Here is a 25342-nt window from a genome sequence, read left to right as displayed (position 1 = left end):
ATATGATATGTCTCCTCTCTATGATTAAGAAGAAACATGCCACTTCTATTCAATTGAATGGGAGAAATTGGAATGCACAATGGTCAACGGATGTAGAAAGGAAGTCCCATCTTAGAGCCATTCACCTTTTAGATACAGACATCTTCTGTCAGTCAAATTGGGACGCACATGCGTATTAGCAATACATTAATTATTTTATTTTATTTTTTTTTCATAATCTGAGGTCAAGAAGCACAATTTATCATTCCAGTGTTGTCAGATTTTACTGCTGATTTAAAATATGTTCTTTCATCACAATCTTGACCAACTGTTTTGGAGATTTTGGTCTTTCCCCACTCAAGTAGACAGGAGCTGTACTAAGCCACAGACCTGAAAGAGGAGCTAATGATGAAACTTCATACTCCCAAGTTTCTGATTCCTGTCTAACTGAGTGACCTTAGTGTCTTCTCTGGTTCAGTCGATGACAGAAAGTCTTGTTTTCGGTGTCAGAGAGCTGAAGAAGACAAAGAATACAGTGGTGCACAGGAGAGAAGAACTGTGCAGGAGGCTGGTCAAATCAGATCCAGATAGTCAGAACATTCCAGAACTCCAGCAAACCCGTGGAATTAAAAGGACCATGGTCAGTTGTTGTTTGATGGTTAATTAGAGTTGTAACTAAAAAGTTTATAACCAATATTATTAGTTAATATTTAATGTCATTTTATTTGTGGTTTCTTTCATGCAGATGTTGGATGCAGTGTTTAGGGAGCACAATGAGCATCCCAGCAGCAGTTCCATGCCTTCAGTAGGGGAGAACAGCAACAGCACCACCAAGAGGTTGAAGCTAAACGAAGCTCCAACTTCAAGGTTATGATGCATCATTGCCTGTTTTCAGACATGTACCATCTCTATGCACATAACCAGAACTCTGCAGTTATTTACCTTAGTTATAACACAGAGTCATATAGAGCTTCTGTGAATTTCTGTGATGTCCATTAGAAAAAGTTCTCATTCAAAAACTGTTGTTACAGTAAGGCACTTACAATGGATGCGAATGGGGCCAGACCATTAGCATTAAAATACACATTGTTTTAAAAGAATAGCCACAAGACATAAACATCATAAGTGCTAACATTATTTCAGTATGATGTAATCGCTTTATAACTATGTAAAGTTAAATCAAATATTACATCTTTGTTGTCATGATGACAAAACACTTTAAATCCTGTAATCAGGTTTATGCTGGTAAATCCCTGATTTTATCTCACTAAAATCATGTTGACATGTACAATGTTTATGTCTTATGGCTATTCTTTTGAAAACGTGTGTATTATAATGTTTATGGATTGGCTCCATTCACTTTCATTGTAAGTGCCTCACCGTTAGCATGATTTTTATTAATAAACAAGTGATGTGAAATTTTTTCAGGTACTTATTTATTTATTTATTTATTTATTGTCGATTGAGCTAAACTTGTATTGAACCTGGAATATTAATTTTATCTTTCTATTTTGTGTGCATATCTGTAGTATGTATATTTTATGAGATTTCAATAACATTACAGCTTACCACTCTCACATTGTTAATACAGACCACAGGAATCGTCTGGATCGAACTGTGTCATTTTGTGAGTAGGTTCAGCGTCTGAGAGAGCTGAAAGGTCTGCACAGATGGAGAGGATGTCCCAAAAGTGATTTAGGGCAGAATGAATGCAATGTACATTTAGTCATAGTATTTGAAGGATGCTTTTATTCTCTGTACTTTTTGCTCAAACACCAAAGAATAAAACACAATGCAGGGTTTATCAGTTGTTTTTAAGCACATTTACAGTACACCTTTTATAAAGGTAAAATATTTTTAGACTGTGATGTCTAATTTGGGTGTAAGGCTGTGCATAATGTGTCTGATTTTAACTCATTGCCACTTAACTCATTCGTAATTGAACACACATATACAGACAGGGTTGGGAGGGTTACATTTGAAATGTATTCCACTACAGATTACAGAATACATGCTGTAAAATGTAATTTGTAACGTATTCTAAATACTTTGGATTACTTTTAGATTTTTTCACTTGTTTTGCCTATAATAACTCTGCCAGTACAGTAAGACAAAATATACATGTTAAAAAGACTTTCAATTATATCGCTATTGATAGCGCAGAACAAATACATTTTTATTATAATGTGAGGTGTTGATCACCTGATAATGTAATTTCCTTGAAATTTAAATATTTTTATGTGATAATGCTTGTAAAATTACATTTTAACAAGTGTAATGATGTGAAGTAGACTAACATGAAAATAACAGTAGCCATCACTGTTGTCTTTACTGAACTGTTATTAGGTGACACATCCGTTTACAGATGAGCAACAGGAGTCTTCATCACTGGTCGTAAGGAGGAAATTTTAGGATGCAAAATTTCAATATGACAAGAACTTTAATGATGCAACTCACTGTCGACTGAAATCGATCAGGTTTCTGATCCAGATACAACACTGCCCTCTTTTGGTGCATTACTGATAGCTGAAGTCCTATAATCATCCATATCAATTTTGTCATGCATCATCGTGAAGAAATGTAATCGAAACTGAGTCGTGTGAGAATGAGTCTGCTTGTTCCTGAATGCTGTAATATAATGTCAGTCAACAAACTATTTAAATCATAACATTAGTAGAACAGGTAACTAAATATTTGTGCAATCATTTTTACAATCTGATTAAGTGAACAGTTTCATTTTGGCATTTCTGTTTACATTACATACTATATATATATATATATATATATATATATACAGGGTTGGGAGGGTTACTTTTGAAATGTATTCCACTACAGATTACAGAATACATGCTGTAAAATGTAATTTGTAACATATTCCGTTAGATTACTCAAGGTCAGTAACATATTCTAAATACTTTGGATTACTTCTTCAGCACTGGTAGATTTTTTCTCTTGTTTTGACTATAAAAACTCTGCCAGTACAGTAAGACAAAATACACATGTTAAAAATACATTCTCTGAAAAACCTAAATATCTTATGCAGTGTTGTTTCTAAAACAAGATAAATCAAATTGATCTTGTTTTAAGGATTTTTAGATATTTTTACAGGAAAACAATACAAAAATTATTATCAAGAATATGATTTTTGCCCTAATATCAAAGGTCTTACTAGAAAAAAAAGAAATTATGATCTAACGTGAATTTTCTTGATAAAAAAATATGATCGTGCCTGGTAACGTGCATGTAAAATGGCTAGAAATAGTATTTTAGCTTAGCGTAAATCTGACAATATACACAAGCTTTATTTCTATTTCTTCTGCTCCAAACTTACTTCAAACTTACTTCTCTGTCTGCTCGTATGAATGTAACACATCATAAGAAAGTGTTTCACTGCTGTTCAAATGCACTTTGGATCACATCATTTATTTGTATACATTTTTCCATCTGAAAGGATTAAATATTAAATGAAACAAATGACAATAAAATGCAAAGTAATCTCTTCAGTAATCAAAATACTTTTTGAATGTAACTGTATTCTAATTACCAATGATTTAAATTGTAACTGTAGTGGAATACAGTTACTTATATTTTGTATTTTAAATACGTAATCCCGTTACATGTATTCCGTTATTCCCAAACCCTGTATATATATATAATTGTTTGTTGATTTGTAATTATTTTAGGATACTGTGATTTACCAGATTTTAACAGCATGGTTGGGTTGTTGTATATCAAGAGTCATGTTACTTGAATTCTTACTGGATCATTCTTAAACACATTTATTATACCGGAACCTTGTGCATGTAAGGTTGATTTCCAGGCATATTTTGTCTTATTAACAAACACTGAGATTCCCTTGAATCTCAACTGCTTTCTCTCTCTCCCTTCGCATTCATATAGAAGAAGTGTAGATCTTTAACTTTAGTCCAGCACACATGCCTGTAATTTTAAAGTGAACTCTGAACAATTAAGACCTTTATTTTCTGATTTAGGTGTGGTTGTTTATCTGTGGGCAGAATTGAACTGCCCAGGATAGATTTGTTCTCATCTAAACCATCCAGCTGCATTTTACTGTCATTTTTCTCTTCTGAGCTGAGGCCACATACAGGGAAGAGATAATATTTTTTGTTTCTCTCTTGTAATAAAGGTAAGTTAGTTTCACATGCATTTGTTGTTTACTTCATTGCAGTGTGTATCTTAGTTGTCCACATGGTGGGAGCATACCACTTCTTTTTTTTTTCCTCAAACGTGGGCCATGTAATACAGGACCCCCTCTATGTTTACACTGATATGATTTTGCTAATAGTTAATAAGAAATTCACGCATTGTTGTTTTCTCCTTCATTTTGGGTACACAACACATGAAAAGGGTGGTGAGGAAGATTCGATTTACGGTTTTCAAAACAGGTATCTGGATCACTTGGTAAAGAAACTTCCAATTACCCAGTTAAATACTTGGCTCAGTTTATGCAATTTGCACCTCTCCCATTCACGTTTGCTTGCTGATGCCAAATACTCTTCTGATTGTTTTCCCTCATGCCTCACATTCTCTTGGCAGGTGCTTTAGGATTCAGAATACCATTCATGGTCACTGTGTTTCAGAAAACAGTGGAGGCCAAAAGTCTGAGAACATATTGGAAATCTGCTATTCAAATCCAATGTAAATGGAAACCTGCAAATTAACAACGTTTTAGGATTTTTAACTGTTTGAGAAAAGAAATGTGATGAGGTAAATAAAAATAAAATAATAATAATAATAATAATACAGGACACCAATCAAATAAGAAAATTTGTGACATTGAACATGTTAACTTAAAGATCAGATTTCCTTGCTTCCACTGAAGCACACAAGATTCTCTTTGGAACATTCTCAAATCATGCTGTGAGTACATGGATCATGAATGAATAACCTAATGACTAACCTTCATTTTGGTTGCATGAAATGCATTAAGTTAGTCATTCATCACATTAGTCATTCATATTAGAAACGTACTGTAAAATGGACCTATTTTTATGAGTGATCTCAGTATTTTGGACCCAAATGTACAGTATGTCTTCATCTTTGCTGGTACTGAACAGTGTCACTTCTATACTGTACTGCGTTATTTTTGTGGCATTTTGTCATTCTGCTTATTTCAAACTTGAATCCCTTTTAATGTCTTTTTGATTTACATGATGTTCTTCCTCAACATGCCAGATTTTCAAAGCAGTTAAAAACATGCCCATGGAAAAACAATCTTGTTTCATTTAAGAACAGAGTCAGTAGAAACTAAAATCTGTATGATAAATCAAATAAATAGCATTTCCCCATCCCCTGGTTTACCTTTTCCAACAACTGGGCAGTAAATAGTCCATTATCTAAATCAATGGCATGCTGCCTTTGTAGGGTTGCCCTGCTTAATTGCTCCGTAACTGTAGTGAAAGGGGAAGGGGTGGCTGGTGAGTGAAAACCAGGGCTTACTAACCTCAGTGCTCAGGTCCTGTCACAATCACTTGTTGACAAAATCTGAGAACTGACCTTATTTGTCGCTGCCACATCTCTTTGAGTCTGTGCCTGTCCGTATTAGATGGGGTAAATATTACAAGGTTTTAAAAAGACAGTTGAAGTCTATTATTCTAATCAAATATGCCTCAAAAATATATAAGTTTCATAACATTGAGGCTTATGGCTTTGTAAACTACTGTGCTCAAATGTTTCCAGAATATGGGTTTGAATTTATGTATTTGAGGGGGAGATTTGAGCCCAAATGTTCTGACACATTAGATCACTTACAGCAAGAAGTTTGTAAAGTGCATGGCATTGGAGGATGTATGGCTGGAACATGCATCCTTTGGTTAATGGCTCTCCTTAAATTAACACCAATCAAAAGAGTGGATGAAGGATTTAAATGCTCATTATGACACGCCTCATTGTCAAACATAGTCTACATTCTCTTGTTTCTGCTTTGAAATGGATCCACATAGTTCATTAATGCACTAAAGCACAGGTTCCATTCAGAACAACACATGCTGTTGACCTATACAATCCCTCTTCTTTTGGAGCATTTCAAGCGCAAGGACAGATGCATTAAACACTAGCGTGCCTACAATTCTTTTCTTGTTAAAATGCATCTGAAGAGTTCAGTGGTGATTTTAAGACATTTAGTTTCAACTTAGAGTTTGGCTTTTCAGAAAGATCTTAAGTTACAGTGTTGGAGTGCTTGTAAAGAAACAAGTGACAGCAACTCAGACTGTCTGGCACTGTTTACTCTGCATACAGACGAGGTCATTCTTGACTTGAAACTTGTTCCTTGTACATGCTCAAAACTTTGGGTTCTTTGGTGTCTTTAGTGCAAAACAGGGCAAGGACGTTTGTACATTACAGTCAATTTATATTGTGCAAAGCTACAAAAAAGTAATTTTTAAATGGTACAGACCATCTTTGTATCTTCATGCACTACATTAGACAGGGTTCCCACATGTCCTGGAAAACCTAGAAATTTCAAAGCAGATATGAATGAATTTTCAATAATTCAACAATCGGAGTCAGTTTATACCACAGGTACCACATGTAGTATGCGGAAAACATAGATGGAATAATGGAATCTAGTCATAAAAATGGCATTAGCTATAAAATGCAGAAAGTCATGGAATATGACATATCTGGATGAAAATGAATGTTGAATGCACAATTAATCAAATTAAAATTGCGATATGTCCTAGTGTGATAATTAAATGGCATAAGTCTGTGATTTATTTAAATAAATCTATAATCTGCAAGTGATGCGTGTTTCAAAATGAATGTGTGAAGCCAGGCGCTCATACGCTGAAAACTCCTCATCATGATTATCACTCGCGCACTTGCGTGTGTGTGAGATGACAGAGAGCAGAACACCCTGAAGTGCGCAGCACATACAGACTATGTATTTATTTAATTAAATCACAGCTTTACGGGGATTAATAACCATACTGGGCCATGTAGTGAACTGCTTATCTGGAGGTGAGAAACTACCATCAAAAGCACACAAAATGGCAAAATAAAAGCTCGATTTAAAAGGACGCATGCATTTTTTTCTTAAATATTTCACTTGTTGGGCATCTAAATGTTCCTGGAAATGTCCTGGGAAATTGTGCCTTGAAAAGAGTGGGAACCTTGTCAGAGCTATTCAACTTCACCAACTAGTTGGCCAAATGTAAAAAACATTATTTGGCCATTCAGTCAGAGACAATATTTTGCTACTGAAAGCTACTATATGCAAGTAACCATTCAACAATATAGTATAGGCTAATATTTGTTCACTACATAAATTATCAGTGTTTATAGTTTTCTTTTTTATTTATCATGAAAAACCTTTCTACCTACAATGAAATTTAGACAAAATACAGTTAAACTATATAGAGTTAGGGGGCTGTTCACACAGAAATGTGTTCTTGCCTCTGTCTGCGCTGTTTTTCAATTATAATTTTTTTGTGTGTGTGTGTGTGTGTAAAAATGTGCTACACAGATGTCTTTGACAGGTTCAAAGAAACTGTTAAAAAATTAAAAACACATCTTGAGACAACTGCGTTCTGTTGTAATCATTGCTCTAGTTTTTTAAGCACAAGAATGTGTTCAGTCTGAAAGGCCAATTAAACTAAAATACTTTTTAATCTAGTACAATACAGTTGATGGACTCACAGAAGAACTTGCTACTAGTTTACAACTTTAGGTATCATCATCATGTAGCTCTTTTAAATTGTTTATGCTTTGAGGATGATATAATAACACTGTACAGGTGTCAGGCTGATTTTAAAACTTAGTATAGAAAATAGTATTGAAATACACTTTATCGAGCATAAATAAAAATGGCTGTTTTTACCATAAGGAAAGCAGAATGAGATATGTATGTAATCTTATTTATACATTATGTTTAAGGTTGCGATTATTAACTGGTTTGGCACCCTTACATTGGTCACTAAAAATTATAACGGTCAAGATTTGGCCTGCAGACTGCCAGATGAATAGACCTGTACTACATGATCAACAACCCTTTCTCCCATTTGCCGTTGTCCTAGTTTTACAGCTTGCATGATAACTCTCCCCAAATCCAGATGTGTTATATTTTTCTGGAGTAAATTTTCGCCTCTTTATCACAGAGTATATCTGGGTTGTTGCATAATCCACTTGAACTGGCCCCTTTCTTGCCCCGCCACTGGCTGCTCCCTTAACCTTATTTACTCATGTCAAAGGAATGTTTTGTTTCTGTCATAATGCATCTATATTAATAAAACCCTGTCCTAACCAAGCAACCATCAATCAGTGCTGATCCACATCTGCAGCCTATGGCAATACCATTCATCTTAGACTCAACTGTGCTCCCCTTCATTTTGCCCCTCTTTTAAATTATCTGTGGATACTGTGTTGTAGTTACACCATCAAAACTGCACATCTGTTGTCATGCAGCAGTGAGACAAAATTTATTATGGATACCCAAATCTAATGATTTCAGATTTGACCCCAGCTGGTCAAATTTGGTTCAAAGTTATTTTATGCATAAGACTCCCTGGGGAAAAGACAGCATGTACAACCCCAATTCTGAAAAAGTTGGGACAGTATGTAAAATGCTAATAAAAACAAAAAGGAGTGATTTGTAAATTATATTCACCTTTCGCTATATTGAAAGTACTACAACTACACATTATATGATGTTTTTCCTTGTGAATTTCATTGTTTTTTGAAAATGTACAGTAATTTCAAATCAGATGATTGCAACACGCTCCAAAAAAGTTGGGACAGTCAAGTGTTTACCACTGTGAAACATCACCATTTCTTCTAATAACACTTATTAAGCATTTGGGCACTGAAGACACAAGTTTAGAAAGTGGAATTTTCCCCCATTCATCCATTATGTAGGTCTTTAGCTGCACAATTGTACGGGGTCTTCGTTGCTGTATGGTGTGCTTCATAATGCGCCATACATTTTCATTTGGAGACAGGTCAGGACTGCAGGCAGGCCAATTTAGCACCTGCACTCTCTGCTTACACAGCAATGCACTTGTAATCCAGGCAGTATGTGGTTTGAAGTTGTCCTGCTGGAAAATGCAGGGACGTCCCTGGAAAAGACTGTGCTGGATGGCAATATATGTTGCTCCAAAAATGTTACATATCTGTTTGCATTCATGGTGTTCTCACAGATGAGCGAGTTACCCATGCCATGGGCACTGACACACCCCTGGCCCATACATACACTGGCTTTTGGACCTGATGCTAATAACAGCTTGGATGGCCCTTTTCCTCTTTGGCCCTGATAACACAACGGCTTTGTTTTTCAAAAACTTTTTGAAATATGAACTCTTCAGACCAAAAAACACAGTTCCACTGTTCTAATTTCCATCTAAGATGAGACCGAGCCCAGAGAAGTCGGCAGTGCTTCTGGACAGTGTTGATGTATGGCTTCTGCTTTGCATAGTAAAGTCTTAATGCATCTGTGGATGCATCAGTGAAAGGTGTTGACTAACAAAGGTTTACTAAAGTTATCCCAAGCCCATGCTCATGATATCCATTACAGATGAATGCCATTTTTTTAAGACAGTGACGTCTGAGGGATCAGAAATCACGTGCATTCAGAAGTGGTTTTCATCTTGCCCTTTACGCGCAGAGATTTGATCATATTTCTTGAATCTTTTAACTATATTGTGCACTGTAGAGGGTGAAATGCCCAAAATCCTTCCAATTTGTCTTTGGGGAACATTGTTCTCAAAGTGCTGGATTATTTGCTGAAACATCTGTTGGCAAATTGACAAGTCTCTAATGATCCTTGCTCTTGAAGGTCTTGGCTGTTTTTGGAGGCTCCCTATATACTATGACACGATTGCCTCGCCTTGTTATTTCAACTTGTCAAATTGTCTTAAATTGCCCGTCTCAACTTTTTTGGAGCGTGTTGCAATCATCTGATTTGAAATTACTGTACATTTTCAACAAGCAATGAAATTCACAAGGAAAAACATAATATAATGTGTAGTTGTAGTGCTTTCAATATAACAAAGGGTGAATATAATTTACAAATCAGTCCTTTTTGTTTTTATTAGCATTTTTCATACTGTCCCAACTTTTTGGGATTTGGGGTTGTACTATAATGTTATACATGGTTTGGAGAAATAGAAATTTGTTTTGTTGCACAACATAGGTAGCTCGCATAACATTATAAATATCAGTAGTAGCTTGCAATTTATATTAATGAAGGTGCTTGTTACTACGACTATTAAAATTTGGTGCTTAACTTGTCCTGCACCCTTTTTGAACTCAATAACATGATTTTTATTGAGGATATTAATGCTATTGCTTTACTAAGTGATTTGACTTATGGTTTTTGCCTGGCGGGTGATAAAACGTCCCATATGCTTTCATTGAAGGAGGGACCCGAGCCATATCTAGGGATCAGAATATCAAATAGACATACTGTAGGTGTGAGCTCTTTTGACTTTGGCCAGTAATCAACCACCTAGAAACCTCCCAGAACACCTTACTGACCATATAACAACATCATGGCAGTCAATTTTGCACAGGCAAGCACCTCTTACTTTTTCTTTCACCTCTTACAATTTCAATATTTTTGATTAATTTGACCATTTTACTTACCTCGAAATGTATTGCATAGAACACTTTCCCATAAGTGCATATTCACATACAGTCATATCCTTGTGTGGCCATACTGAGATCATAACCTTAGTTCACCTATCAGTTTGCACTGTCTAGCTGCTTTGCAGATTATCACAGCTGTTGACCTTTATAACAAAGCTTATGGTTGATGTGTGCTATTACTGCGCAAGTACCCAGTGCATCGCTGGAGCATCAAAGAGTCAAGAGGTAGGTCAAAGGTAGGTTTCACATCAACAAAATTGATTTTTCGAGTGCAAGCATGTGTGTATTAAGGTCACATCTTTAAAGGTATAAAACAAAGTTTTAGCTATTTAAAATGTCCCAAAACTTGATTTGCAACCAAATTTGGCATTTTGTAGTGCTTTAAATAGATTTCTGGTCCTGCTTCCAATTTTAATTTATTCATAATGGCAAAACCAAGTTGCATAATTGTTACATTACACTTCAAAGCAGCACTTCATGATGTTAAAAATATCTCAGTTGATTGTTTAAACATCTGTGAATATAAGTTTATGTGGGCCATGACCCACTTGGTAACTAAAACAAAAAAAAAAAAAAAAAAAAAATCAGTTATAGTAACATTTACATTTGCATGTAGACTTTTTAGTTTAAGAACCTAAATTTACATCATTGTAGCTTAGTAACATCATTTTAGTTATGTAACAAGTTCAATCAATCTAATTCCTACAATTGTTTTACAATATTGTATGAGCAGTAGTCTATTTTTATTTTTATTACTGTGGAAACATTGCATTCTTTTTCAGAGAAATTTTAAAAAGTTACTTTTCAAAGTATATTTCTTTTATCTTTAAAATGTAATGTATAATGCCAGCACACTGCCTTCATGTACAGTAAATTCCACATATCACTGGGTTCTTGAGGGAGGTATAGGGAGGATAACTTTCGGCTGTATTCTGTAGGGAGTTCTTTTTGGAGACAAGTTTAATTATTTGTGCTCAAAAAAATAGTTTCTGATGGCAAAATGTCCAGGTTTTTTATGAACTTGTGAAACTGGTTATCCACTAACTTTTACTATATCAGACCATCTTTGGTCTTATTTGGACAATTAAAAGGCACTGTATTGCTATTGACACTTTAAGCAAGTAATCATTTGAAAAGCAACCAGTGTTGTAAAGCAGGGGTTGTGTTTTTGACAGGCATTTTAATTGAAGGCTTTTTAATTTACAATATGTAAATGATATTAAAGAAACAGTGAAACTGAAAGTTCTCATCTTTTGCTCAACCTCATGCCATCCCAGATGTGTATGACTTTCTTTCTTCTGCAGAACACAAATTAAGATTTTTAGAAGAATATCTCAGATCTTTAGGTCTATACAATGTAAGTGAATGGTGGCCAGAACTTTGAAGCTCCAAAAAGGCAACATAAACTCCAGTGGTTAAATCCATGTCTTTAGAAGTGATATGATAGGTGTGGGTGTGAAACAAATCAATATTTAAGTCTTTTTTTACTATAAATCTCCACTTTTGACCAGACCCGTCCAGTAGGTGTCAATATGCAAGAAGAATGTGAATTGCCAAAAAAAAAAAAAAGAAGAAGAAGAAGAAGAAGAAGAAGAATATGGAAGTGTACCTGAAAGTGGAGATTTTTAGTATATATAAAAAAAAAGTAATACTGATCTATTGATCTATTTTTCACCCACACCAATTATCTCCCTTCTTTCTTCCCTCTTCACACAGCCTACATGTTTATATTTCATTTCCAGTAGATAATTGATTTTTAATTGCAGTGTATCATGTTCATTGTTGACTGGCATCAGTTTGACTCATCTGGTTTGAACATTTTGATCATTCTCTCTCCCGCTCCGATTATTTTGGCTTGTTTTTAATTAAAGGTGATAGCAGCCTTCCCTTTCCTGATCAGATCTGATCCCTGCAAATTCCAGAAGGAAAGCACAACATATGCATTCAAATTCTCCACATATTAATTCCCCTAAGCAGTGAGAGGATCTCTTGGTTCCCATTAAGAAACAATAAGAAAAAGAAAAAAGATAAAAACAATTAATAAATATATATATATATATATATATATATATATATATATATATATATATATATATATATGTGTGTGTGTGTGTGTGTGTGTGTGTGTGTGTGTGTGTGTACGTACTGTATATACTGTATATGTACTGTATATATATATATATATATATATATATATATATATATATATATATATATATAAAAGTTTTTTGATTTTGCTGTTTCGGAAGGAAATTGGTACTTTAATTCACCAAAGTGGCATTCAGCTGATCACAAAGTATAGTCAGGACATTATTGATGAAAAAAAAACAGCACCATCACTATTTGAAAAAAGTCATATTTGATGAAATCTGGACAGGCCCCATTTCCAGCAGCCATCACTCCAACACCTTGTGTGTATATATATATATATATATATATATATATATATATATATATATATATATATATATATATATACAGCAAACAAACAGCAAAATAAGTATATTATTCCAAACTTTTGGTCGCCAGTGTATACGTATATATAGTGTATATTTATGTACTATATGTATCAGTAAGAAATATCAATTTTAGATTTCAACATTCCCTTTGCAAATAAAACTGAGTAGAAAAGAACAAGGAGCCCTACAACAGATGGTATGACCCCCGCAGAGCCCGGATCTCAACATCATTGAGTCAGTCTGGGATTACATGAAGAGACAGAAGCAACGGAGACAGCCTAAATAGATAGAAGAACTGTGGCAAATTCTTCAAGAAGCTTGGAACATCCTATCTGCCAACAGCCAAGAAATACTGTGTCCATGTGTACCTAGGAGAATTGGTGCTGTTTTGAAGGCAAAGGAAGTCACCAAATATTTATTTATTTTTTATTTTTTTATTTTTTTATGTTTACTGGACTTTGTATGACGTTAATTGAAAAATGAAAATTATTTATGGCATTATGTTTGAAGACATTCTCACTATGCAACATTGTTCACAAATGCTGTAGATACTGTATGTAATACCATAACACCAACTTGTATTTAATACCATTTTAATGTATTAAACATTTAGCTGAACTTAGGCTTTTTAACTTTAGCTTTGGGTGAAAATAATCTCTCAAAAGTAATGAGATTGATGAAAAGCCAATAAAGATAATAGAAATAGAAAATAAAGTGCTCCATTTCTCATCCTCCCTCTACTCTAGCTTTTGTAGGCTTTTCTATCTACATGGATTAGTTTGAAAAATATCTGCAGCTAAAATCCCTCTGCTAATATGAATTGCTGTTTTTTTTTTTTTGTTTTTTTTTCTCTCCCCTTGTGCTTTAAAGGTTTGGCCAAACCAAACTAATTCCTCAGACATTCACCTCAGAGAACTTCCTCACCTAGAAACACTGTAGATTCCTTCTGCATTCCGATGCTTACCGGATTCATATGTATGTTTAGTACATTAACCTTTATTTCTGTATCACCCATTGACCCTGTACTTTTGCCATAGTTTAAGCTAATTTGTTGCTAATGTTATCAAGAAGGCCACATCAAGTCAACTACACATGTTAAACCTAGCTGTAGTGGGTAATATATATATATATATATATATATATATATATATATATATATATATATATATATATATATATGTTTCTCCTGTCTATGCTTAATATTAAAAAAAAAGTGGCTTTGTGGCGCTAACAAAATTTTGCTCCGTTTGTTTGAGCATCCTGACCAGTTCAACACATCATCATTGACTTAACCAATGGCGTGAGATTTGGGCAGTATTATCTGCCCAATGGATGATGTGCGGAGTTTTTGAGAAACCTGAATGAAAACAATAATTATTTTCTAATTCCATTTGGAGTACATGTACAGTAATGATGACAGACGCACTAAATATTCTTATTACCCAAATAGATTTTTGCTTGTTGGAACAATGTGGTTAATCATTCTATATTTATTTAAGCAATACGATTGGCTGATGTATGTCAGTAACCTGTAATACACTTCCCTTTTTACATTCCCAAATCCTGAAGTTTCCCTTCTTCTGTGGTACACAAAAGTTATTTTCTTATTAAAATCATGGATTAGGTTTTGGGTTTGGTTAAGGGGTTAGACTTTATGGTTAGGTTTGGATTAGGGGTTAAACTTAGAAAAAAAAAATCAAAACCCCAGTGTTTCTCTTCTGTGGTACAAAACAGTGATTTTCTATTAAAATCATAGTTAGATGACTTCCCCAACACGATTTTGCCATCTCGTTCTACTATGACCCCTCAAAGTAAAATGCTTAAGTGGTTAATTTACAAATGCTTTGCAATGCTGTAGTGCCAAAAATAACTCATAACTTGTCTCAATAAGGCCATAGCTCAAAAAGTAACTCTGCTCAGATAGCAAACAAAGCTTTATAAGCAAGAAATGGGTCATCCTATTTTAAGATTAGGGCTTTTAGACTATCTGGCTTTATAAAACAAATTTATGTGCCCTATATGCTCTCCTGAAGATGTACTGCAAATCTTTGCTTTGAAAGATTTCCAAGTTCACCACAGTTGATTAGCCGTAAGTCATTTTCACATATTTAGTTCTGAGAGGAATCAAGTGTACCACAGTCAGTTAATCCAATTTGATTAATGCTCCAGGGATGGAACACCAGCAAAAAATACAGTCTTTGGCAACCAAAACTACCCCCAACCCACCGCCAAAAAAAAAAAAAAAAAAAAAGATTGCTCGGTGAAATGTATGGTTAGAAAGAAGAAAGAAAATGTACTAGTTAAAGGGATAGTTCAGCTAAATATGAAAATTCTGTCATAATTTTCTCAGCCTCGTGTTATTCCAAACTTGTATGACTTTGGATCATGAACAGTAACATTTTGAACAGCTGTCAACTGTCAATATGAGCGTTCCAGACAGAGAACAACAACCATTTGAAGTGTTAGTTGGAGTAAAAATAAAAACAGGCCCAACTTGTGCAGTTGTGGGTTCATAGCTTCACGTCATCCAACCATTCTTTAAACTTTGACAGGCAAGGCACTATGGAGTCAAATGCTTTTTTGACAATTTTTTACACATTTATTATGCTAAACCTCACATTTTCTGCTAAGAACATATGCCGATGCCAGTGAAAACACTGGAGACCGGAAATTGAAAACAGGTGTCTGTTAAGAATCGTGGAACACTTCTGCGTTCAGAAAAAATTTGCATGGCACTTTATAAGTACCATTTGGGCCACTTGGCCTTTTTGTGGCTCTTTCTAACATACAGTAAACAGCAGTTGTGGAAATGTAAGTGTAAGCATAGTTCTAGCAAGAAGATCTCTGGATTCATTCATCAGGCATCACATCCAATCACAATACAGCCTCTGCTTTATAAGCCTGCCAGGTGCCTCTCAGTGTTCACATACTTCCGTGTTTTCACCCCCCACCACCACATGTCCACCAGATTAGGTTCCGTCCATCGCCTCCGGGCAGGATCTGACAGTTCAAGCAGCATCGGAATGCTGAAGCGTAGGACGGGGCTTACGCCAAATGATAGAAATATCTTTTCATTCATATTATTCCAATAATCTCGAGTCTTTCTGATAGAACTTCATTATTCTCTATTTCCTTTAATTAATGTGCACATGTTCTGAACCACACATGAATGGTTAAAAATGCTGCTGCAAGGCTTTTGACTGGTGTTCGAAAATGTGAACACATCACACCTGTTTTAATTTGTCTGCACTGGTTGCCGATCCGTTACAGAATTTATTTTAAAGTGTTACTCCTTGTTTTTAAATCCTTAAATGGATTAGCACATTCTTACCTCTCTGATTTATTGTCTGAACACCATCCAGTGAGATCCCTTAGGTCCTCCAACCAGAGATTACCTATTGTCCTAAAATCTAGATTGAAACTAAGAAGTGACTGTGCTTTTGCTGTTGCTTCACCCAAAGCTCTGGAATAGTGTACTTGTTCTTATTAGAACCTCCACAACAGTACATGATTTTAAATCTAAGTTAAAAACGTATCTCTTTTCCTTATCTTATAATCAATGCTGATACACTTTGTTGTCTTATGTTTTATGTTATGTTGTAAATTTGCTATTTTGTGTATGTTTTTATATTTTTTACTTGAAATTGTTGAACAGCATATTGGTCAACTGATGATGTTTTTAATTATGCTTTATAAATAAACTGACCTTTACATGTTGCAGAAGTACACTTGCATATTTCTCTCAAAATCTATCAGAAATCTATCAATTTGCTGATACGAGAACATTTGTATGAGATTGTGCCACAGCTATGCTTTGAGCTGCATTCAGCTGGTAAATGTTGATTATTATGTGTGTGACTCATAATGTGGGGGATATGCTTATGCAACTGATTCAAATACACTCCATTAATGGTGTAAAAACAACACCCACAGACTGTGCACAGAGCATTTCTGAACTAATAATACAGTAACTGCATGAACATTTGCTGTTAGCTGTATGGGGTTCTTCTTGGGTGAAATATTAAAATGTGATATACTTGAAATATGAATGATTTAGCAGACAATACTGCTACAGAATATATGAGGAGTATATATTTTGCATCCGCTCTTTTCCTGTGCTTGCACCATTTGGCAGAGAAAACAAATACCTTTTTTTTTTTTCTTTTTTTTTTTATGTCTAGAGCAAATGCAAATTAATTGTACAGCATGACATCACATTACCATGCACTGATCTCATAGGTATTCATTGATTATTCATAATTTCTTAAAGGTCCCATGGATGACTTTAGTGCAGTTTTCTTTGCTGTGCATTTCTTACTGAAACATCAAATTGAACAGGACATATCAAAGGGCACTTCCCTTTGTTTTAAATTGTCAGGACCATGATTTGCTACTTGCTATTGCTAGTCAGAGGCAGGTTGTATCAGGAGGAATTGGTATTCTTATTCTAGAGAATTTGATTGGACAAAAATTGGATACACCCCTGAGTAAAAAAAATGAGTTATCAATATTTTTGGGCCTTTAAATTGTACTTTTGTAAAGCTGCTAAAAGTCAATTTTAACAAAAACTGCTTTGTTGTAGGTAAAGTGACACCCCATACAGAAATCTGATACAGTATATGGCCATATATTAAACATGTACTGTATGCATAATTATAGTTCACATATTTAAGCATGTTTGTACATATTTCAAACTGTACTAGGCTATTATTTGGGAAAATATGTTATATACAGTAGCTATATGAAAACTGCAAGATTTATAGTATTTTGAAATACAGTATATTTTGCATATGTACAAGTATTTGCATTATTTATATCAGTGAAGGCAATAAGTGAACATACATATTATTACATTTGTGTTTTGTAGGGAATTAAAGACTTTTTTAAGGATTGTGCGTTGTGTTTCTCTCAAATCTCATTGAGGAGCAAAGTCTTGGTAAACCTTGTCATATAACCCAGTTTAAACGTCCAGTCCAGTCCTATGCAAGAGCAGATTGAGGAAAGAATAGAAACAAAGATCAAGACCTTTCAAACATCCGCATAAATAGACCACTCAGTCATTCATATTTTTGCTCCACCTGTGGCTGTCGTCATTGCCGAGGATGCTCGAACTGTGTTGGGCTCGCGCCGAGCCGAGCAGTGGTGAGTCGGACAAACACCTGCACGAGATCAACAAGCGAAACGCGTCAGTCCATTCTGACTTTCCATCCGCACTGTTATTAAAAGCGTGCCCGACAGAGACGCTAAATGTGGAGCATGCATTGAACTGAGAAGACGTATTTGAGTTTAATTCCTTTGCGATATTTACCAAGACGCGTTTCAACGAAAGATAATGAATGATATAAAAGTTGCTGTTCTGGGATCAGAGGGTGTCGGAAAATCAGGCATGTTTTGTTTTACTTTTCATTCCTTTTATTCGTTGAGCAATGCAACTTACAAAAATGTGTTTTAATTCAACATTGTCCACTTTTACGCTTTACATCCACAGCACTTATTGTTCGATTTCTAACCAGACGATTTATTGGAGAATATGCATCATCATCGGGTATTTGTAATGTTTTTAACTTCCATTCATATTGCATTAATTGGGTAACACTTCATTGGAAGGTTCTATTCGTTAATAATAGTTCATGCAATGGGCATCATAAACTAACATTTTTATAGCATTTATGATTATTCTTATCTAATGTTAATTTATCAAAATGCTATTGTTCATGTTAGTTCATAGTGCATTAACTAGCTAATGTTAATGTATATAAAATATAATATAAAAATGTATTAGTATATGCAGAAATGAACATTAACCAAGATTAATATTAGATTACTTATTCTTTTGAAGAGTTTTGTTAGGGGTTGAAGAGATATTCAGGAACATTTGATGTGTAATGTTTTCAGTTATTAAATCTGTATAGCAAGTATGACTACCTTTTTTAAAATTTGATGCAATGTTTTTATATCCGCATGTCTTTTATCTGTGAGACCACCCAGCAGTCCTTCACAGTACAGAACTATGGCACTAATGGGTGCTATGCCAAGTAGGCTACTGTACACCCATTGTGCTAATGAATCTTAATTTACATGTGTGAATCTTACATGTGATCTGTTTTTGCCTTTACAGAGTGCATTTACAGAAAGCGCATGTCTATTGATGGAAGGCAGCTTAATCTTGAACTTTACGATCCCTGTTCACAGGTAGGTGTTTGAGCATGTAAAAACTCAGAATATGGTTTTATAAAATGAAATCCCTACAATGTGGCTTGTTTAGTGTGCCAGTGCAGTTCCCTGCTTATTGTAGTTGTATTCCAGTGTTAATTTGTTACATCACGTATCTTTCCTCATGAGTACTTTCAACATTCGCCTGTTTGCACAGGAAGATCAAATTTTATTGCAAACACATGGATTTGAGTTGAATCCGTTGTATGTGTATACATATATCTTATCTGATCTCATCAGGTTACATTATGCTTAAGGAGTTGCATAATTGTGCAGTGGTTTTTACTGTATGCAGCCTCCTTTTCATATTGCTGATTTAGATGTTTTTTAGAGAGCCTGGCCTAATCAAAAGCAAAAGGGTTGACCTACTAACCATTAATCGATTAATGCATGCCCAGGAGAAAGCCAGTATCATGCGTGTCTTGCTGGCCTTAATAAGTATTGCAGACCTGCATGTCTTATATATAATCATCCCACAAGCTCCCAGACACAGCCAGCAGTGTTTAATTCACCAATCAGCACTGCTCAGTATCCCATCTGCCCTATAAGACTATATTATTTTGTCTGTGCACTTCTATTATTCTTAAGATACACCTCTTACAAAACCGTACTAAAAATGCACAAGAGTGAGTTTGTGTGTTGTTTTGACTTTAAATGCACATTTATTATGTTTATAAAACATATATATGAAATGTATCCTTGTATAAATGTATTTCAAAACCAGGTAAATACTGTCAACAGTTAGACAGGTTTTCCCAACTGGTCATTGGCAAAACCCAAGGGGATTGTGATGGAACTGCATGGAATTCTTGAGACTGTAAATTAAATGTATAATATTTACAACATAAATGTATATAACTTAAAGAATTCAAGTAAATCATTTATGTCATAGGGGATGGGCTGACTAAAATGTTTGGGAACCCCTGGTCTAAGAGGATCACCATGATTTCATTTTGGATAGAATCCAATTATTTCATCAAATCTGTTGGCCATTATGTGATTGGATACCATCTGTGCATTAGTCTCTTGGGGGTCCAGTTGAAAAACTTGTTTTTCCTCACAATCCCATATTGTCTAATCAGTGATGTTTACTGTAGTTAAGGACCATCAAGAATGTTTGGATGTCTGATTTCTTTGTGCAGCCATGTGAGGGGAAGTCCAATCTTAAGGAGCAGATCCACTGGGCCGATGGCTTTGTGGTCATTTATGACATCAGCGATCGTTCCTCCTTCCTTACGGCCACAGCTATCGTGCACCTGATCCGAGAGCTTCACCTGGGAGCGGCTAAAAGGTACCGTCTTTCTCTGTACATGCTGTTCACAAAAACATGAAAGGAAGTGGAGAGGAAATGGCTATTTCTGTCCACATACAAGTGTTTCTCTTATGTGGCTGTCCATAATTGACCAGCTTCAGTTCACATTGAGGATGATGGGTGGATGAGCTGGTGGCTTAAGGACTAAGCTCTTTATTTATTTATTTATTTTCCATTGGAAACTATCTTAAATTTTTCAGTCTGTAGTTTAGCCTTGAATATTGAGAAATCCTATTTGAGGGATTTTGTGGTGATTAAGTAGATGCACTGAAAATAAATCTGCTTTATAGCAGAAATAAGTGGAATATTGTGTGGCCCTCTGTTTTCAGTTAAGACGTTTTTTATTCATCATCTAAATGGATTGGGCTTGCAGACTTTTCTTGCTGGTCCTTTTTCAAAACTGTTTACTTTGGTCATAGTAAATCAATCCAAGCGTTGCCAGACTGAGCCAAACACAAGGAGAAATATCACCCAATCAAATTAAACATCTTTTAATCTGATCAACAGAAACATTCCACTGCGCTCTGAATTTGGTGGCTCTTTAGAGGAAATTTAGATATCCACTTAAAGACCCCATTTAATAATCAAAATTTGAGTTTTGTGGCTAGTAGTCCATGTCTATTAGCATTGAAGCCATCTATATGCTTGTGTACACTTTAAATTTGAAAGTGGAAAATGGACCAAAAATGTTTTGACTCATCTTGCACTACACAGATTTTTGTCCAATCAAATACTCTCAAGAATGAGAATGTCCCTCTCCCTAATTCCACCTGACAGTCACTAGCAAGTAGCAAATCATAATTCATGGCTGTGATGTAACTAAAGCCTATTTGAAAAACTAAATCCTGTTGAATGTTGTTTTGATGTTTTTACCCCTGTGACTGCAGGGACACAGACTCTTTGATTTTCTTGGTGGGCAATAAGCAAGACTTGTGCCACATGAGGGAGGTCGATAGGGAGGAAGGCCAGAGGCTGGCATCTGAGTGCCGATGCCAGTTTTACGAGTTGTCTGCAGCAGAGCATTACCAGGAGGTTGTGCTCATGTTTTCCAAGATTGTGCGCAATGCCAGTCTGGGAGGCAAGGTCAAGGAGCGTCGCCGGCGCCCCAGTGGCTCCAAGTCCATGGCCAAGCTCATCAACAATGTCTTTGGAAAACGGCGGAAATCCGTTTGAGACAAACCTGAAAATGGACAGTGGTAACAGGATACATATGAGATGGCAGGTGGCAGCACGTCAAACATGTTTAAATGGGTGAATCTCACAATACCTGTGAAGAACATTTCCTAGTCATATTACACCCCAAAATCGAAGGAACAAAATAAAAATATATATTTTGCTTAAAGAAAATGAAGCCTATATTTGGGACCATTAATATCTTTTGCATTGTGGAATTATTTTCAGTACAGCACCCCAACAATTATTATTACAACCATAATGCAAAATAAAATATTATTTGCATTAATGTAATGTGAATTGTATTTAAATTGTAAAATATGTATACATAATGGTAGTATTTGTTGAACTGCCTTTAATCTAAAAAGAAAATTTAAAATCATTGTATTAATGTATTTTATTTTTATTTTTTTTATTAAAAAAAAAAAAAAAATCTTCATGGTCCCAAAATAAGCTTCAGTTTCTTCTTGCAAAATATATTTTCTTTTGATATGGGACATGTTTTCATGAAATTCACAAAAATAGTTCTTCACTGCTTAGCATTTTTGCTAATGCCTTGTCTTGACCTTAGAGTCTTTACCATGCATTTGTACTGGAGGACTGTGTGCAACTGAGCTTACTGTTCCTGTACATCTCTTCTATTTGCCTTAAATGTTTCTTTGATCACTTCTTTGGATGTTTCAAAAACAGCTAATGTTAAAGCTGAGGACACCACTTCAGTTTGAGGAATGACGAAAAGGCTTAAAGCCAAAGTCAACTCTGAACTTGTGAAATATGGATTAGCTTACTATGTAATCATAGATAAACTCTTTCATGTGGTTCACTTACAATTTTTGTAAGAAATTATTCACTCACTGTTTCATGTAATTTAATCACTTTCAACATATATGATGCAAACAATGACTGGCTAATGGTGTCATTAGGGGTTTTGGTATTTAAAATCTGTCAGAGAACTTCAAATTAATGTAAAATAAAAAAATAAAAATCTGTGCATTAAAATGATGCAAGAATGTTGATCAAGCATCTTTTTATCTTCTTGGAATTTACATCTGTAAAGGGGTTTGTTTCCTCAAAATTAGGCAACGACTGACCTATGTCCGGGAAAATGTGATCAGTATGTAGTATTGAACACTTTATCTGTAACTCTGGCCAGAAATGGTATTACCGTTAATGTTGTGCAAGAGTTTTAGGAAGTAAGTAAATTCAGGAGATAATTTTGAACAGATTTGGATTCAGAAAAGATGGCAACAATTACTGATGAGTCACATATGGTTATAATTTGTGCTATACATTACCAAATGCACAGGGCATGCAATATTGTATAAAATATTTTTTTTTTTTTTTGCTAAACTATGTTCGGAATGGAATTCTAGCATAATGCTTACTGCATTTTTCCCAGTGTGTACTGTAAACTGCCAAGTACTTAAAAAATAAATAGTGTGAAATAGTATTCAATATGCAGTGATAAACCTTTTAGGCAAACCTCATAATGCTGGATTTTCAATTTAGCGAGTCATGTCTACTGATCATCTCAGAATGATTCCTCAAATTGTGCAGTGCTCCGTTTTCCAAAAGCATCGTAAGCTTAAGTAGGTCGTAGAAACCATTGGCACCAATTGTCTTAACGATCAACTTAAGCTTGTGAAGCTTTTGGGAAACGCAGCCCTGCTTGTTGTGGAGAGGTGTGCTGTGTACTTTTCTATGCAACCAAACTTGCACATTGTTTCTGGCAGATGTAAAAAATGGTTGAAAAAATCCCATAAATTGACATTGAAGAGAATCAAGACATATCTAGGGACCAGAATATCGGGCTCTTTCGAGTTGGGCCAGTATGCAACCACCCAGCGACACTCTAACATTCCTCCCGATCACCCTTGTAATCGCAGAGTAATGAGCTAAAACTGTTTGGAACACTTTAACAGCCACATAGTAATGCCCTTTTAACCACTCACAACATTGTGACATAACATTGTGGTGGAGAGTTTTGTAAAGCCAGGCACTACTCACAAATTCTCCAGAAAATGTAAAAATCTAGTTTTAGATGCACATTAACAACCAACTGTTGGCAAGCAACAAGGCCAAAGACAAGGTATCACATTTTTGTTGACCCTTTGGACATCTGGCCAGCAATGAGCATGATAGTTCCCAACATCAACAAGCTGTGTAACGCTCGAGACACAGGTGTAGTGTGGATTAAGCGCCTTGAGCTCTCATACCTGCAGAAGTACTAGCAAAGAAGATAAATCCATCAACATAGGGGAGAGGAGTGGATGGCTGTTTACGTGGCATTGATTAAAGAGGAGAGAAAAATAACATAGTAGATGCTTATGAGGGTCTTGTCAACCAGGGTTAGGCTGTAACGGAATACATGTAACGGCGTTACTGTATTCAGCCCCTGTTATGTTTTCAAGCACCTGTATTCAGAATACATTACTTTATAAAATTTTGTTAGGATACTTTTAGAATAGGACTACTTCTCTCATAATGACCACAAAATAAGGTATAAGTGAGAAGTGAGAAACTTGATTGTTTTTCGGAACAGTTTTTCTGAACAGCACAGATGCATGCTGCAAATGCGTCTTCTCGCTCTCTGTTGCCCAGAGCAGCAGCAGCATGTGACTGAAGTGTTGCCAGGGTTTCGTGGGTTAAAATCAAAGAATCACGGGTTGTGTTGGATACTTTAAAAATGGACCGCTGTCACCAAAAGGTCTTATGGTAGGCAATAAAGAATAGAAATGCAATGTCTTATTCATGTATAATGATTCCCGGATTTCACCGACACATCAGCGTGCTGTCAGCTGTGCAGCAGTAGCCTATCAATAGAGTCGGCAATGTTATTTCCACAAATATAACATTTGCACGCATGTTACATTGTTTCCTGTGATTGTTGCTGTGTAAATACATTTATCCTTCTGTGTAAAGGTGGGGTAAAGACGGACGGCTCATGATAAGCATTTGGTGAGTCAAGTCCACATCAGAAACTTATATAATATCAATAATATGAATAGAGAAGGTAGCCTACTGCAAAGACTGAAAAAGGGTAAAGGACTTGAAGTAGATCAGAGTCCAAAGACGACAGAAAAACCTCATGTAAATAACTACTGTAAAATTTGTGGCTTTTAGACGTACGGGGCTAGTTCAGTGTGACACATATTGTAACATGCAAGCATATCAGTATTATTTCTCACTTTTAAAAAAAAAAAACATCTCATAAGAAGAGATTCACACTCACACACACACACACACACACACACACACAAATATATATATATAAAAAGCAACAATAAAAAACAAAGGATGAATAAAAGAATCAAAAGCTCACAAAATAAAAGTGTTGGTAATAAAAGAGATAGAAAACTAAATTAATAAATTGGTCAAAATATGGATATATGCAAGCAAGCCTAGTTAAAATATATTACATTGTTGTTACCTGATCTCACGACTTTATGGCATCCAATAATCAACTAAAAAATAAATACAGTTTATTTGCATTTCTTATCTAATTTTGTGTCAAAATTTATTCTTTTGTGCCAGTCCTATCAAATAATGGGTTAAGAAAAATATGTTTTTAAAATATTAAAATATTGTAGTTGACCCCAAATTGCCT

At 35.2% G+C, this 25342-nt stretch overlaps 1 protein-coding gene and 1 pseudogene across 2 annotated transcripts; both read left to right on the top strand.

Annotated features, from left to right (window-relative positions):
• Positions 1-853, top strand: part of LOC127436597 (rho guanine nucleotide exchange factor 39-like) — a 63349-nt pseudogene extending 62496 nt beyond the window's left edge.
• A 17255-nt stretch (positions 854-18108) lies between these two features.
• On the top strand, positions 18109-23038 carry LOC127436734 (ras-related and estrogen-regulated growth inhibitor-like protein). 2 transcript variants are annotated; one of them, XM_051691055.1, is made up of 5 exons: positions 18207-18421; positions 18526-18582; positions 19156-19229; positions 20393-20541; positions 21450-23038. In XM_051691055.1, exons 1-5 carry the CDS (start codon positions 18370-18372, stop codon positions 21733-21735), a joined length of 618 nt encoding a protein of 205 aa, XP_051547015.1. In that variant the 5' UTR covers positions 18207-18369; the 3' UTR covers positions 21736-23038. The 2 variants fall into 2 exon arrangements, with proteins under 2 accessions (XP_051547016.1, XP_051547015.1); XM_051691056.1 differs by lacking the exons at positions 18207-18421; positions 18526-18582 and adding an exon at positions 18109-18179.
• Positions 23039-25342: the final 2304 nt, after the last annotated feature.

Source organism: Myxocyprinus asiaticus, chromosome 47, assembly GCF_019703515.2.
Source record: "Myxocyprinus asiaticus isolate MX2 ecotype Aquarium Trade chromosome 47, UBuf_Myxa_2, whole genome shotgun sequence".
In the NCBI taxonomy this organism is placed as follows: domain Eukaryota; kingdom Metazoa; phylum Chordata; class Actinopteri; order Cypriniformes; family Catostomidae; genus Myxocyprinus; species Myxocyprinus asiaticus.
Note: the sequence above shows the minus strand (reverse complement) of the source record. Positions and strands in the feature narration are given on the sequence as shown.